We start from the raw sequence: 18,358 nt of genomic DNA on the forward strand, positions 1-18,358 counted from the left end.
ACTAGAAATCCAATTCACTGCCAGGCAACTACAACAGGACAGAAAGCACAAATTCAAGCCCACAATTTTATCACAATCCCACCCAGCAATTTTACAAATTTAATCTAAAATTATAATGACCGTGAACTTTGACATCAAGAACAAGGCAAAGAAAGGAAGCGCTTACCCAGGAACACTTAAAGGCTAACACCCAAACACTTCAATCTGTAGTCACAAGCCAATCTGTATCCAGAAAGCCCCTAATCGTCAGAATTTGCTCACAGATCGACAATTTCCTCCATTATGGCAAAGTAAACTCCGAATTCACTATACACCAGCAAATTAGGGCCTCATAAATGTGCATCAGTGGAAAATTTGTTCTCCCTGTGAATAGGCATGTTGAATATTGAAATTTACACATTTTAAGGCATTGGGATAACATGCTTGAAAAGTATGGGCAGATCAATGGTGGAGATAACATCTCATCAAGATCAACAGCTGCAGCAAATACATAAAACCAACAATGCACCTGCCTTCAAACCTGGTGAAATTCTGTAACAAGGCAACCACTGCCATGTGGTGCAATTTGGTGAATAGGCACAGGAAAATCACCGGTTGCGAATGATCTCTACTTTCCCCTTGGTGCAATTCAGCATACACCACCAAATTAGGGCCTCGTAAATGTGTATTAGCCGAAAAATTTGTTCCCTGTGTATAGGCATGTTGAATATTGAGATTTTCACATTTTAAGGCATTCACATAACATGTTTAAAAATTATGGGCAGATCAATGGTGGAGATAAAGTCACGTCAAGATAAACAGTTGCAGAAAATTCATAAAACCAACAATGCACCTGCCTTTAAACCTGTCAAAATTCTGTAAAGAAACAATCATTGCCATGTGGTGCAATCTGGTGAATAGGCACAGGAAGGTCAACAATTGTGGATGATCTCCACTTTCCCCATGGGGCCCTCCAATTGTGAATAGACTTTCACCAATCAATCCCAGATCACCACCTGTATAATTCTACTTCACTAGAAGCACTATGGTGGCTAAGAGTCAATCTGTATAACCAATTAACACCTAGTCTTCTGCCAACTGGCATATTGTATACATGGGAAACAGTGAAGTGCTTCCATCTAAACACAAAACAAGCACATATTCCAATTGCAAGCCAACTAAAATACTATTATAATTATCCTGGGGAACACTGGTACTCACCATGTGCATCATTAGATCTTCATTGCTGCTACATGATCAACAGCCATAGGAAGATCCCACGACTATCCAGGAACCACCTTCACCATCAGCAGATATATTGAAATTAATAGAAATGTGCCACATTACCTTAATACAAAAGCAATTCCCCAATATGCAAATCTAATGCATCACATAGTTAGACCATCCTTGATGAAAAAGCACTTTGAAGAAATGGACTAACCAACATCATCCACATAAGCACCCAGTGACTGTTCACATTTTATATGCAAAATGACCTCAGATCACATTACACCATTTTGGAACTTCCCGAGATAGAAAATTGTTGTCCAAGCCAATTTACTTAAGTATAGAAGCCAGTCAACTGGTCAACTCACAAAAAATATTCACTTCATAGAAAGCTTTGACTGACACACACGGTTACATAGTTAAAGGAAAACATGATTATGCTGATAAAGAAGACAAAGACAGGTGATTTTTCCTAACATTTTCATAACCATAGAGCAGTACACCTAACCGAACATAACAATCTTGCAAGCAGCCTAGACACACATGCAGATGAGACTATTTAAAGCTAAGACACAAATTCATGATGCAAACACAGGGTACATGGCAATGCATCAGAAGCCAGCACCAAAATACAATAATCCAGTACCAAGTTCCAAGACAAACAAAGCTAGAAAACCCACTTTAGAAGATTTTGCAAATAAAGGTCAAACACCTTCCACATCACTCCTACGTCCTCCTTCCCTGCCAATTAATGCAAAGGTTGGGACCCCAAAGAAAAATGTAGAACAAAAGACAGAAGAATACCACTAAATGTATGGAGGTGTCAACGGAAAGGAAATTCGTTAAATCTGCTCCTTGAATTCCAATGCCATATTGTCACTTTCTCCAAAAGCCTCCAACCAAAACGCTGCATTAAAGGAACAAGTAGGGCAATTGACCACATTTATAGAACAACTGATTAAATCATTGCTTGATTCCCAAGCACCTAATACATCTTCTTCTGTAGGCCAAGCTATAGGATATTCTAGATGCCTCAAAGTTGAAAATTCACAGCTTATGGGAGGATAATGGACGCCTCAGTTGAGAAGCTACTGATAACAGGATTTCAGAACCCAGAAAACTTACAAGAACCTCAGATTGCTGCAAAAACTAAGAGCTCAAAGGAATGAAATCACTAATGTGAAATATAAGATGTCTAATGACATCACTATGTATGGTGATTTTCTCCCTGATCTTCTTGAAATTGCCATCATAGACAGTAAAGTTCTGGTGAAAATTAGGGCCTTCAAATGTACCAATTAAGACATCTCATTTGGTTGAGATGAGACTATTTATTTCATGTTTGAAGTCTCCAAATCAACTGTACAAACCATGAGAAAGTTGAAGGATCACATTCTTGATGCTAGGTTTGCCATTGCTATAGAAATCTCCCTTGCGTCAATAATTATGATAAGATGCAGGCGAGAAATGTAGCAGAGATCAAAGAAGAATTCACAAACCTGATTACCAAGGACCTTGCCATTGTCTCTGGTTAGCATAGAAAAGATGGAGACAATTCATCTGCATTTCTAATATAGTGGAAGAAGTTGTACAAGTACTGTATAGGTATGGGACGTCATTAATCCAAAACAAAGATGTGCTATGCACACAGGAGATCGGAGTAAGAAGCATCAACATACAAGATGTCAAACAAGTAAAGAATCATGAAGAGATAGGCACAGAAAGGCTGAGATAGAAGTATGTTAGATCTCACAACAGATAAACCAGCTCGCTCCTCCAAAGGCTGGGTTGTCAATTTTGAGATTATTTTCCCTTTAATTTATTTTGATTTGATAAATTTTAACTAAGAGTAATATGTAAAAATTACTGGGACTCCTAAGTTGTAATCCACAATTGCATGTTAGTAATTGATTTAAGTTTTTTTTGTAAGATTGTTACAGAATGCTCTATAGATTTGGCTATAGAGATAGCCACCCAAGGTCTAGAAGCTTCAATAAAAGCACAAGAGAGACCAAACATAAGAGAATAATTATATTCTATCAAAAGATGCAAATGCACAACGTGTACGTGAATATGATTCAATATGATTGTTTATGGATTGATTTTACAATGAGAACCCCTTGGTTATACACACCAAGATGAGACATAGGACAACATAAGATTATGATCCGTCTTAATCTTATGACTTGAGACATAAAATGATAATGCCCTAAGAATGCCCTAAGTAAACTAGTGTGAATAGGACCTAATAGGTAAACCGGTCAGGTAATATACCCCATTCACCCCAACACCTTTACTTATAAATAGATGATGATATGCATTTTAAAGGGTAATGGTGAAATTGAGAAAATATATGCAACATCATTTTGTTGTAATGTTGTGAAATTTAGAAATTAAGGGTAATATGTGTTTTATATTTTGTCATCCAAACAAAATAAATTGTTAACAAGGGACAATCTCATTTTCTTTTTGAATACATTCATCAAATTGCAATGTTGAAACTTTCTTTGGTCAGAAATAAAACATTTGGACTTTTCCTTGCTCTTCTTGATACAACAATATGATTTCTTCATTGTCATTTTCTTGTTCAACTTCTTCCAAATAGAAATAGCATAGACTCCCATCACAGTGAATCTGCCAAGAACTATCTTGCACTCAAAGAATATCAAGAGAGCAACTCAAAAAAAAATCTCACATATACCCTTACTTTTAACGTTGAACTACCATTCTCTAACATTATTATCTTTCTTTCTACAAAAAATCATTATCTCCATAAATCATACTCCAGATAGAGCTAGGGTTTCAAGAAGCTTGATTTCAATAGATCTATTTTCCTAGTCAAAATCTATATCTACAAAACAGCAGGAAAATAGATCTGAAAATGTACTCCTGAATGCAAAATATACAAAACATAGTTTTCTTCTTTCTTGCCAAGATTGCAATGGCAAATAATCCAATACAATGATTTCAAAAGTAAAACTTCCCAAGGTCACTTCTATTGGTGCAATAATGGATTTGACCAAACATTTCCACAAAGATAATTTCAAATTGCAAAATGAAATCTTTTTCTTGGAACTTTTTCAGAAGATGTCTTCCTCTTTCCCAAATCACTGCTCCTTTTCTCCTTGAATTTCTCTGGCAAAACACTTCAATCCACAATAAATTTTTACTTTCTCAGGATGCCACTCTGTTACAAAAGGTAAAGACTCAAATATCTAATAACAGAAATATGCTAAAAAAGTAACCAAGATCTCACAAAAGTGGTATGGAAGGTATGGAAGTAACCAGATGTTCAATAGACTCCAATGGATAACCCTTGAGATAGAGTTACACAATATGATATCGCCCAAGGAGGGAATCACTCCAAAGTATCTCCATATATCTTATATGATCATTTTAAAATGATATGATCTTCTATACACAAGTCATCTGATAATAATAGAGGTATACCGTAAACCATAGATAACACATTTGACTGACTAATCACCAAATATAAACTTATTTCACAAGTTACCCTTTTGGCCCAATATAACCAACCAAGGGTTATGCATGCCACAGATTGGCTATGCCATAACCTGAAATATATCATTTCATATGCCTAGGTACAAAACACGAGAGAGATGAAGGCCTCATGGATATTAAGATGGAAGCTTAAGGAGATTACTCAGTTTTCTTTGGCAAATAAGGATATCAGATAAAGGATTTTTTAAGGCTGATCAATATTTTTGGAAACGGTAGGCCTTATATGGAATGTTTCACTATAATATGGCTTCATTTTGCACTAATTATTATCACGAACAATTTCAAACGCTAATTGACCCACTCTTGTGCCAATTTGATATGGTATTATCATTGTTGGACTCATTATAAGCCATATGACGCTAAAACTTATGTAAGCATAATTTACCTGGCTTGTGGTTGTTCCAATTGCTAGTAAAACAATTGCCATCCACTGCAAATTTGATAGTTTCCTCTTCAAGAATGTCCTAACGTTCAGAGACAATAAAAAGAATAATTAATCAATAAGAAGCTTATCAATGAATACATGTCCACCACATTAAAATTAACCAATCTATATGAAAAATTAATTTACTTGAGTTTTTAAATTTTGCAAAATAAAATGCAGGAAAAAACATGAACATAACCTTCACATACTATTTGTAATATAATCCATAACTCAAATATCACCTCAACAAAACATTTCCATTTACAATCCTTTCCAGGAGAAGCACCTGAACAATATACCAGTCGTAACAATCTTCAAATTGCCCATTATCTGGTAGGTCGATGTATCAACAAAAGTAAGAGTTGCAAACTGCACATTGTTGTGGATGAGATAGATGATTGATGGAATTGGGAATAACCGCATGCTCTTCCATGCCGTAGTTACACGGGGCGGAGAAGATGATTGATACTCTCTCCATAGGAGAACACAGGATACTGCAAGCTGGAATTTAACAAATTGAACAAAGACACATAAGTAAGAACTGGAAATATGACAGCTCTAAATGATACAGATCCCAGAGAAAAGAAGACTGATACTAAGGTCTTTCAAAAAGTCCATGCCGCCATTAGTAACCACCAAAAAGAAATGCCCCTCTTTGAGCCCCAGAACTCATTTATGATTGAAAATTGTCATATAAGGATAAATTTCATAGGCATAGAAACAGAGAAAGTACCACTATAACTAAATAAAATTCCATTTAGCATATTTTCAAATTAGTACCAACCCAAAACATATTTGACTAGTCCTACTATTTATCTTTTCCTTTCCAACCAAAATTGACCTATAGATGTTGGAGTAGGTATTCAAAAAATTTCTCTGGGGCAAACAAGGTGGGGTGAAAGGCAAACCTTTGATGGCCTAAGATATTTGCACAATGCCAAGGGGCGAGCAGGTGGGAATACCCAACATAAAAGTTAAGATGTTGTCTTTGTATACTTTAGGGATTAACTATCCTTGTAACACTGTAACAAGGTAGATGTATTTTTTCTTTTCCATGACATAATAGAAGATGCATTTCTCCCTCAATATATACATATACATTTGACTGAAAACCACAAACCTTGAATATCTCTGCAAGAAATGGAACAGTTGCATAATCATATTTGTAGCTCCCATTACTTTGTGATAGTACTGTTAAAATTCCCTGCACATGAAGCAAAACATGATTGCAGATATTAAATTGTGTATTCAAGTATGTTAAATGGTGATAAACCAGTCTGCAGAAGTGCAGGAGCCAATCAACTTCAAAACCCCAAACACAGTTACTTCTCTTGAAAACTTTAACCAACATGCCCAGTTAGAATGCCGAGAATAGAACTTACTGATGCAAGTAAGAAAGTAAACAATAAATATTTTTCTTTAACATAACACTTTCTTAACTGCAAGACACCCAACTGAACAAAAAGACCTTCCAAACCAGTAAATGGCAAAAAGAAACCTGCAATGGATAGATATGACCAGGCAACCTGCAAGTATTTAAACAGAGAAAATTGGCATAACATCTTGCAAACAACCTGAACTCACAAGCAGATGAAACAAGACCGAAGGCAACAACCACAGACTTTAAAGATGCAAACAGAAGATACAAGAACAATGCAATAGAGCACCAAGAGCCAATGCCAAAACACAATAACTCAACACCAAGTTCCAGGACAATGCAATCAAACAAACCAAGCTAGAAACCCCACTTCAGAAGACTTTGCAAGTTTTGGCCCAACAGAATGTTTTGCACCTCAAGGATTGGGAGAGGCGGATCTATTTAATGTTGTGGCCTAGCTACTAAGAGTGAATTTCAGCCTCTATTAATGTTTAGTTTGAAAACTTTATTTGAAGAACGTTTAACAGCTCAAGGGCTTTCTGAGGCATGTCAAAATTAATATTATAGCTTGCTAAGAGAGTAAATTTCTACCCCTGTAATTTTTTAGTTGGTTTTTTGTTGTTCTACTCCAAATTATTAGTGAATCTTTAAACGAGATGGTGCCATGCTCTTCCAACTATTTTGGGAAAAGGTAAACACCTAGAACTTTGGCACAAACTTCTTACTCACCCCTAGATAAGCATTTACTTGATATATAAAATAATTTCATTGCTCGTATTTGTTGATGTGTATTTTATGACGCATCAAACACAAAATAAAATACTAAATATTCTATCCTCTCTTGAACAAGGAAACCTCATAAGCTAAACAATGTGATCAAATAAGGCAACTCCAAGGTTTCTTTAGTCAGGTCTTGACATGTAATTGAATAGTCTCAGTGACATTGTGTGATTTTGCTGGTATCACAAAGACTTATGCTTTGCTGGAACTTGGAAACTAACTTAACTCCTCAAACAAAGAAAGATAAAACGGATAAAGGGATAGATAATCTAATCTAAGATCTAAGGACAATGATGCTAATGGATAATGCTTTAGATAGACAAATTCCTTATGGAACTACTTTCTACTTGACTAGAGATAGCTCACAATGCCATAGAAAGAGTGCAATCTTCTAAGGTAGTGAAAGATTTTTCATATTGCAAACATTCATTTAAATACCCTACCGGCACAATCCAAATGAAACATTTACAATCAAGCTATTACCAATTATGAGGTTCAGACTAACCATGCAAAGCAACATACAATCAACAAATCACCAATGGTATGAACTAAGACATTCATCAAATATCTTCACATATCACCATCATAACCAATGAACTTCAACTAAATTTGAGAAATAGAAAGAAACCATGCAAAAATGTAGAAACAAGACACAAAGATCCACCATATCTTCAATGAAACTTATGTATTAATTTCAATAGCCTTGGCAACAATTTCTTCTCCTCCTCTAATCTATTCTACTCTACTACTTCCTAATTATCAACTTCTAATCTCTTACAAATGAGAAGAGCAAGCCTTATATAGACTTTGAATTACAATTCAAGGGCCTGGATTGATTTGAATTCAATGGCCAAGATTTGAACAATAAAACCCTAATGTGAGATAGTTGCAAGTTTGCAACTACCACCACTTACATTTAATATCCCCCAATGAGATAATTACAACACATCGAATACATATCCTTTTTGGTGAAGGACCAATGAGAAAATATGAGTTGTTACATCAAATTTAGTGCCTTCCACATGTATAGTTGTTGATGAGTCAGGTTCGACAAACTTGGACATGTTGACGCGGCATCACTTGATTGATTAAGGTGAATAGGTGCCACATCAACGTAGATATCTCTTGATACTCAACATCATCTAATTGTTCGATGTGATGGCCTGTATTCCCAAATTGCATCATCTTGATCAAGTTTCTAACTTTGATTAACTCTTCTGAAACTATTTTCTTTCCTTGATCACATTTCACTTTCACATCTTCATGTTCGAGAATCAACCTTGTGATGTCCTTATTTCTCCTTTCCATTCTCATCCTTGAAATCATGAAATTCTTCCTTCTTGAACTTTCTTGACCTTGATTTCCTTGGTGTAGCTAAACCCTTCATGTTGTAGTGTCTTTCCTTGATACCTTCTTCAAATGTAGATCTCGTCCTTTCCTTGCATTGTTGAATTCCTTCCCTTGATTTTGGATTTCATCGTAGAATCCTTCCTTGTAATCATCCTTGTATGTCTTGATATCCTTGTAGTAGTTGTAGAGCTCTTCATCATCATTCCTGCAAGAAGGAGAAAACATCTTGAAGCATGTTTGTGCAAGAAGGAGAAAACATCTTGAAGCATGTTTGTGAATAAAGCGTAGTGTGATTTGAAATGATAAGAAAATGAAAGTTAACAATCTTCGACTCTAAATTCACCCATTTTGAAAAACCAAAACAAATCTTAATGAGAAGATGATGAAATACATTTCATTATACCAATCATCAATAATTCATAACAATGCCTCATGAATCCTTTCACGAATTTGGAAACTCATGAGTTCTAGAAATGATGTTTGTAAATCTAGAAAAATGTTCCAAGATCCCTCGAATCTGCATGTACATTTTTCTCAAGGAATCACCCCCTTGTATCTCACAACATAAACCTCTTTTTTTCTGTTGTTAGTGCTTGTCTTCTCTTCTGATTTTATTCTTTCAGCAATTGAACTGACTTCTACTCTATCTCTTTGCCTCTAGAATTCGAATCTTTGCCTTGAATTTGTTGTTCCACCCTGTCAAATTTGTGCATCCTCTTTACAATTTGGATATGCTCTGCCGTTCGGATTAGTCATGAACTGAATTGCGAAATGAAGATGATCCCTCTGGAATTTGCTGCTCACAGCCTTGAAGTTGCTCCTAATTTGCCTGGAGTCTGATTTAGAATGATTTGGATTGTTGTGTAGAGATGATATTCTTTGCCCTACCTTTATAGGCGTCCTTTAGGTGATTTGATTCTTCTTAATAAAAGTCGGCTCCACTTATAAATTTCCATTTTGTTATTTTTAATTTCCAAAATGAAAAATCGCCTCTACTCCATCCTAGGTCGGCCTTGATCCTAGGAGAGTGCATTTCTAATGTCTACAAGGACTCTTCATGGGGCACAATTTCACTATATAGGTGGAATAGTGCCCTTCCTTAGCCAACTTGCACAAAGTTTGGGCGGGATTCCTATACGAGGGAGGAATCATGAGCACATTTCTGCCTTGCTGATGGAATATTGAGTGCATTTCCAAGTGCATTTCCAACATTGTGAAAGAAATGTTGATTTTGCTGATTCACCTTGGAAAGGAAATTTGAGGGCGTGATTTCACCTTTGACAAGGAATGATGAGCACATATTCATGTGAAGGAAGAAATTTGGGGTGCCAATTCAACTAGGATAGGAAATATTGAGTGCAAACTTAACTAGGAAAGGAAATAAGTGAGCAAGTTTCTCCAATTGTGCATTTGAGAGGGTGAGAGGAAATTTTTTGAAAGGCACGATTTCATGTGGAGCAAGGAAATTTGGAGTGCATTGTCCATGTAGTCAAGGAATTTGGAGTGTTTTGCAAGGTTGTTAATGATTTTTCCTAAAATGCCTAAGGAAAAATTTGAATATCAACCCATACTTGAGCCATAGAATTTTGGATGGAAATCCATACTTGAATCATGCATTGAGCATCTTCATTTTGAATTCCACATCTCAGTAGGGAATCTTCTTGAATTTTGCATTAGTCAAAAGATTTTACAAAATTTTCCTTACAATTACGACAATATTGACAACATTTTCAATTTCTTAACAATTTTCAACCTCAATTCTCAATCTTGACATTTATTTTTATTCATGGATTCTGGACTCGAAACTTGAATTCCTAACCCGACCTACCCATTTCCAAGGACAAGTTTGTATCCTCACTCATTTCAAGGATTGATCAACTACATTCCCAAACTGACAAGGTATTATGTTAAGCAAAACACTAATCTAAGAAGCGAAAAAGTGGGGTTCCCCATTTGCAATGGGGTGTGTGTGTGTTTGCAACACAACAATGTTTTTTGTTACATTCTTACAATACATTGTCGTATATATAGATTTGGGGAATATAACTGAAAGCTACAACTGCCCATAAACAAATAACTAATTAGATTACTAATGTTCATTATTTTTCATTCTCCCCCATAATGAACATTAGGGAAAAAATGGTCATTATTCTATCTTTTCTCCCCCATAATGAGCATTTTGAATAAAAAGTCCAAAAGATGTGTTGCAGCACGATCTTGACTTAGGGCCTCTTCCTAGCCATCTCCCAAAAAAACGGTAAATCTGCATTCTCTAATCATCAATGCAATCACTCTGCAATCAAAGATGATCAACCTACAATTGACCATTGTGAGTCACTCTACTATTGCTCACTCCGAACAAGACCATGCATGGCCATCTCTTCTCTATCTGCAATCCCATAACTCTATAACCTGCAATCTCAAGATCTACATCACACAAATCTGCAAGTTTGAGGACTAAACAATGTCCAAAGCTATCACCAATAACTTGTACAAAATCCCAAATAAACTAACAATGCCATAGTATCAGTCATCTCTATGAAATTTCCAATACACATCCCCTTTGCAAATAACAACTGCATCAACATCATAAAAACAAATCATAGGAATTGCTTCCTCCAACTTCACTTTCTATAGACATTTGATAAGAGAATGATTTCTTTTTCATATAGGAACAAGTATGCTTGAATCATTTTTTTATCATACCTATTATCTTATACCAACTCGATGCACAACTCCATCCACAATTCATTTTTGCGCATCCTGACATAGATTCATTCTTCAATTCTTTGTTCCAACATGTCTTTTCACAATGGTTTTTCAATCCACATAGGGTACAGGGATGTAAATCCCAACATTTGAACTTTATATGCCCTTTCTTGTTATAACGAGAGCATTTCATTTCTTGAATTAACTTAACATTTGTAACATTATTTCCTTTCCCTATGATATACCCTAGGCCTTCATACTTTTGCCTCATTGTTGACTCAATTGGCTATCTCATTCACAATTCATGATTGCCTAATCCCTGACCTTTGTATCCCATTCTATCCATTGTTTTCAAACCAACATTGGTTTAAAACAACTAGCAACATTTGCATAATCACATCCTTGAAGATTTGTAGACTCAAACATATTATCACCTTACTCACAAAATTCTTTTCTTTCAATTTTAAGATTTCTTTCATCTATAAACTATTTTCCTCTTCTAATCTCTTTAGCTTTTCTTCCAAATCATTACTCTTTGCCTTGACCTCATCAAATAATTTTACCCTTTGTTCTAACTTTTCATTTTCTCGTTACCTTTTTCTAATTTTCCCATAGGATTATTAATTTCACTCAAAAATTGACATTTTTCTTTTGTCCTCTCTTTGATAATTGTTATCATATCTGAATTGTATTTCTTCTCTTCCATTAATTCTACTTTTAAATCATCCATTTGACAAATAGAATTTTCATTTTCTTTTTTCACTTTTTTCCTAATCTTTCCCATTGAATCAAACGATTTGACAAACACCTTATAACATCAATTACACCTTTATTAATCTATATACCTTTATTAATCTATATACCCTTATTACTCCCAAAAACTTTGACTCCATAAAATTTACTGATTTTGCATTAAAACGTTAAAAATAATCCCTAATATGCAAATTTCCAAGTGATTAACACATGTTCCAATCAATAATGCATTAGCCCAAATATACTTTCTCATGGCAAAAGAAACTGAGAGTTACCGCAGCAATCGTGATAAAGAAGCTTTGTTGAACTTATGACCCTTCCCTTAAAATCTGCTGAGTTTACTTTCATTTTTCTTCACACATATTGCATCTCCTTCAAATGCTATAGTTTCATTAAACACTAGCCGCTTCAATCTCTTTGGTAGTGCTTTTGCAAATGCCAAAACAGCAATCTTTGTTTTCAAACAATGACTTTTTTTTACTTCAAGATTTCCTTTGTGACTAGCATTCAATATAGCAAACTACTGAGACTTTTCTTTTTGCTCCAGCGATCTTCCGCAGCTCCACAACTTCTTTCATCTATCTCCATTTTCTCCTACTCCAGTGAGTGCAATCTTGGCTCACATGGTGGTCTTTCTTCTCTTTAGGCGGTAATGGTTTTTTAAGCGGTGATTTTCTCCCCTTTTTGCAGCGGCTTCTCTATGCAATGGTCTCTTTCATCAAATCAGCGGCTTCAAACTTTCCACCTATTGGTGTACGTTTTATCATATACCAAACATTAGGATAAAATATCCAAGGATACTCTATCCTCTCTTGAACAAAATCACTACTTGTGCCAAGATTGCGAGAAAGACCACAAGGCAACTCCAAGGTCTATATGTGTGAACGAGCAACTTTATGTGGGATAGCTACCTTGGTTATGTATGTTGAAATACAAGGGGGACTTACGCTTGGCTTGTTCAATTCACAATGAAGATCTATCGTTTGGGTTTGGATCATGGATTTCAAGAAAACTGAAAAGGAGATAGGGGTTTAGAAATTCTAATCAATTCCTAAGAATTCAAGAGACGGTATTGACTAGGTGACTTCAATAACAACACTTTGCTTCGCCACGCTTACAACAACTACACAAAGTGAGTGTGATGTTCAAGGGATGTGCTTATGATTTTCATACTTATGAATAATACCAAGAGTTGAACAATATTACTCAAAGTAGAAGTTAAACCTTCACAAAATAAGCTTAGACTAACTTTACACAATGAACAAAAATCATTTGTTCATCAAAAGTATGAGTGGAAATTCACCATAAATCAATACTTATCAAATCTTGCATTCTTCTAACATACATGGAATAAAATCTAAACTATGATGAGGGATAAGAACCATGCAGACTCCAAAATAAGGGAAATAATCACCATCAATTCAAAAAATGTATTACTTATTATTTTGGCAATCCTAAGCAACAATTGCTTATCTCAACATGTTTTGCAACATGCTCCCATAATTTACAAATGAGGGGTTAAGCTCAATTTATAGGCTCCCCCATTACAATTCAATGGCTAGGATTGATTTTCCATCAACGGTCTAGATTACAAAATAAAACCCTAATTAGGGTTTGCTACAACTAACTACCTCTCGACCAATGAGAAAATTACATTTGAGGACACTTGTCCTTCTTGCTAAATATAAACCAATAGTAAAATAGAAAGTTGTTGCATTGTGAAGTGTGCCTTCTAGAAGCTTTTGTATAAGTCAGGTTCGTTGAACTTAGACATGTTGACTTGTAACAATCTAACTGTTGAATGTCCTCCTTGTATTCTCCAATTTGTGAAAGCTTGCTTAAGTCTGGAAATTTGTTTGGAATAGTCTTCTTGCCACTATCTGATCTTGATTGGGAGTTTGTCTTTGACTCTTCAAGAGATGAAATCCTTCAAGAAGTCTGAAATTTCTTTCTATATTTTGCCAAGTCTGAAGACTTTCTTTCTTGATTCTTGGAAACCCCTGTGCCTATGCCACAATGGAGGAAATTGGAAATTTTCTGTGAAGTATCTCCCATACTCCTAGCCCCTTCATGTGGCCCCTTCATGTGGATCCTTCAACTCCTAGCCAAGATTTTGACCATTTCTATACTCGGACACACTTTACTTGTGGATTTGCTTTCAATTATGGATCTGGCTTGTGCTGATTAGAACAAACTCCACCCTCGGACAAGGATTTTATTCAACTTCTCCTTACTTTCCCTCTTTATTCTTCTTCTTTCTTCCTGTTTCTCTTCCACCACTTGGTCAAAATTTAATTCTTTTGGTTGTGGAAAATTCCACACAGCCATTTTTCAAGTGTCAAAACTTTTATTTTCCAACCCGTTTGTTTGCTTGACCCTTGATTTCATGTGCTACTTTGTCAAATTTGTTTTTCCTCTAGCCATTTCCTTCCTTTGGCATGGCAAGTCGATTGTCTTCATGTCTTACCCTTGAGCCATAGGCAAATTTTTGTGTCTTACTTGGGCATCTTCACATATTCTATTTATGCCTAGTCAACTTGGAATGTTTATGTCTATCCTTATTGGCAAATTTTGTGTAATTCAACTTACCAACTTGTATTTTCTTCTAAACTTGTCCAAAGATCTCTTTGCTTTTCTCTTTCAACCTTGTCTTCATGGCGGACTTGGAGTCTTTTATGCCAAGTCGGACTTGGCCAATGTTTTGCCAACTTCAACTTGCCTAAGTTGGACTTTGCCATCTTTTAATTCTTTCTTGCCAAAACCTTTTTCTTTTCTTCTTGGGCGGACTTGAACGAAGCCTTGCCATATCTCTTTCTCCTAACCATGTCTTTTTCTTTGGCGGACTTGGAATATGTTTGGTCATGTGCTCATGCTTTATTTGTTTTTCCAATGTTTGCTTTCTTTTGTGCTGAACTTTGAAGTGCTTTGTCCATCCTAACCCATGGGTGGAGTTTACTTGACCTTAAGATTTTCCCCTTAACTGTAGATCGGAGTTTGATGTTCATTTGCCAACCTTTTTGTGCATGGGTGAGGTTTAAAGAAGCTTAGACATTGTCTTCTTATGCTTGGCAGACTTTGAAAGTCTCTTGCCGACTTTGTTTGCTTTATCCTTCACCACTTTGGCAAACTTGGACAATCTCTTTCCAAACTTGCCTTGCTTTTGGAGGGCGGACTTGGACAGCCTTATGCCAAGTTTGGGTGGGGTTCAAGAGTCTCATGCCAACCTTGATGTGTTTGATCATGGGCAGACTTCATGTGTTTGATGCCAAGGCGGACTTGGCTTAGCATTGGACAATTATTTCCTTGGCGGACTTCACATGTGCCTTGACATGTTTGTTCTGCTTAACCTCAAGTAGGAGTTTGTTTTACTCTTGCCATGAGTTTCTTAACTGAAGATAGGAGTTTAGCAAGTGTCGAACAACTTGTTTGTGCATAAGGCAGACTTTGAAGAGTCTTAGCCATCTTAGACAAGGCGAACCTTGGTGTGTCTTGGACATGCTTCCTCTTCATGCTGCCTTTGCCATCCTTCTTGACCTTGGCGAACTTGGAAGTCTATGTGCGAATGCGCTTAGGCTTTGACATGATTCCAAGCTGATCAAACCTTGTTCCCTTATCATGGGCAAATTTTAACTTGGACAGCCATGTGCCATCTTCCATGCTTCTAGACAAGGCAAGCTTCAACCTTTGTCTGCCATTCCTCTCCTTGGGCGAATTTGTCCTTTATACCATGAATTTTGATCTTCCATGCTTCTAAACAAGGCGAACTTCAACCTTTGTCTGCCTTAACCTTGAAAACTGTCAAACATCCTTGTGTGTGAATGAGCTTAACCTCTGGTAGGAGTTTAATTCACCACTGCCATGAGTTCATTAACCCTTGGTAGGAGTTTACCAAGTGTCGGACATTTTCACTTGGACAACTTCCTTATGCCTTGGCGGACCTTGATCATGCTTGGACATCTTCCATGCTTAACATTCTTGGGCGGACTTGACTGATAATCTGCCATTTCGCTTATCTGACTATGAGCCTTGGCGGACTTGACTGACCATTTGCCATTTTCATTTCAAGTTAGACGAAATTTTTAATGTGTCATCTCCCACTGTTACCTTCATACTTGATCAGCAATTCAACTGGAACGAAAACCTAATTAGGGTTTCCACTTTGCTTTTTGAACATGGGCACTGATCATATGGCTGATCTTCTGGAACAAAACCCTAATTAGGGTTTGCATTTTTCTTTTTTACCCTTAAAGACCAAATTTTCAAATTCTAAGAACATGGGTAGTAATAATATGGCCTAAAGATCAAAACCCTAATCTTAGAAAAAAGCAAAAAGAGCAAACCCTTACTTTTTATACTCAAAGGCAAAATTTCTCGAATCTGAAGACATGGGCAGGACTGAAATGACCAAAAGAACAAAATCCATATGCCACTTTCAAAAAAGCAGAAAAAAGCAAAAAAGTAGAAATTTCTAAAAATAGCAAGTTGTCAGAAATGACCCAAAGCAATTGCGATCCTCGTCCTTCAGATCTTCTAAGCACTTCAACAATATTCATACATGACTCTGAGCAAGATTTCACAACTTGGCTTGGGATGAATTCTCAAAAACTCTAACTCCTCATTGTAAAAAGATTGGTGATTAGCATTTGCGACGCCAAAGCAAAACCCTAAAAAGCAAAAACAAGGGGTCCCCATTTGCTATGGGGCGATGTGTGAAATAGGTCACAACACTGCCTTAGTAGCTTCATCTTGCGCCCACAATCCACATCAATCTCTTCAACGATGGCAACAATCAATTTCAAACCCTTCTGTCTTTAACGTCCTGCAACTTTACGCGGGAACACCTACCACCTATGCTCTAATATCAATTGAAGAAATATAAAATTAACAACAGAATTGGAAAAACTACATAATATACAATAGAAAACCTATCAAACATATAATAATTTCAATGCTTGTATATTATGTTACATTCTTATAATACATTGTCATATATATAGATTTGGGGAATATAACTAAAACCTACAACTGCCCATTAACAAATAACTAATAAGATTACTAATGTTCATTATCCTTCAATATTTAGTCTTACCATTACCAATACAGCTCCAGACACTTCAGAGAAATGTCATGTGTCTATAAAACTATAAGGGGGCAAAGCCATAGATAGAACATTGATAGTAATTGGCTTATAATAAACAGACTTAGTGCTAAGTTGATAACAATAGGGCTTGGGATGTTTTTGAAGGTCTCACATGTTCATAATATTTTCCCTAAGAATCCAATGTGGACGAGGAATCCAAATGCATCACTTAGAGGTCAAGAACAAAAAACAAATTACATCACATGCTAATTAGCTCTATAGTGGTGTTTTTGTGGTGTGATTCTATAGGTTCAAGAGATCAAATTAGCAAATCTTAAGCCACAAGAGGCTCCTAGGTTTGTGAACATTTCTAATTATGCAAATTGTGAAATAGGTGATAATGTGACTCTTAAGTAGCTTTCATTCATTCTTGAATAGTTCTATGAAAGTTAATTACTAAGTCACCAATTTGGGTTCGGGTTCGAAGAACCGGTTCACCGATATGGCAAAATTTTGAAATGAGGTTTATATGCAGCCTATAAGCATGAATTAAGATTAGAATGCAACATAATATCATATAAACAATCAAAACACCATAAACTTGTAATCATAGCATCATGATCATAGTTCATAGCATCATATACTTCGAGTTCAACATCAGAATATTAAACTGATGATATCAAGTTCAAGTATCATTGTTTCAAAATTCAACTTGCAACAATTGGAACCTTATACTAAGTTTAAATCATCTAATGGATTCTTCTTCTTCTTGCAATAGCAGTCAAGAATAAATATGATAGCAGTCAAGAATAGCACTAAGAAGATGAAAGACTAATTGCAAGTCAAGAATAGCACTAAGAAGATGAAAGACTAGTTGCAGGTCAAGAATAAATGCAATAACAGTCAAGAATAACAGCAAAAGTCTTTCACGGAAATGACTAATGCCATTGAAGATGATGAAGAAGAAGAAGAATCAGCAGTCAAGAAAGTGAGCTCAGGAAACTGAATATTTTTGTTGCTTTTCATAAGCCGAGGATTGTAAATCAGAATGAGCTAATGCATGGGTATTTTGCTGTTGTGAATGAGCATTGCTCTAGTACATTGTATAAGGTTAACAAGTAAGAGGTCAAAACTCAATTGTTTGCTGCTCTGTTTT

The 18,358-nt window shown here is 35.9% G+C and overlaps 1 protein-coding gene across 2 annotated transcripts in view; it reads right to left on the reverse strand.

The window, feature by feature from the left end:
• LOC131060151 (CMP-sialic acid transporter 1) overlaps positions 1-18,358 on the reverse strand; it is a 68,990-nt gene that overhangs the window by 41,328 nt on the left and 9,304 nt on the right. For both annotated transcript variants that reach the window (XM_057993269.2, XM_057993268.2), the window contains exons 2-4: positions 6,273-6,356; positions 5,439-5,653; positions 5,114-5,192 (exon numbers count right to left, since the gene is read on the reverse strand). In XM_057993269.2, coding sequence (XP_057849252.1) covers positions 5,114-5,192; positions 5,439-5,653; positions 6,273-6,356 — 378 coding nt within the window. The remainder of the gene's footprint in view (positions 1-5,113; positions 5,193-5,438; positions 5,654-6,272; positions 6,357-18,358) is intronic.

This window comes from Cryptomeria japonica, chromosome 7 (assembly GCF_030272615.1).
Source record: "Cryptomeria japonica chromosome 7, Sugi_1.0, whole genome shotgun sequence".
Taxonomy (NCBI): Eukaryota; Viridiplantae; Streptophyta; class Pinopsida; order Cupressales; family Cupressaceae; genus Cryptomeria; species Cryptomeria japonica.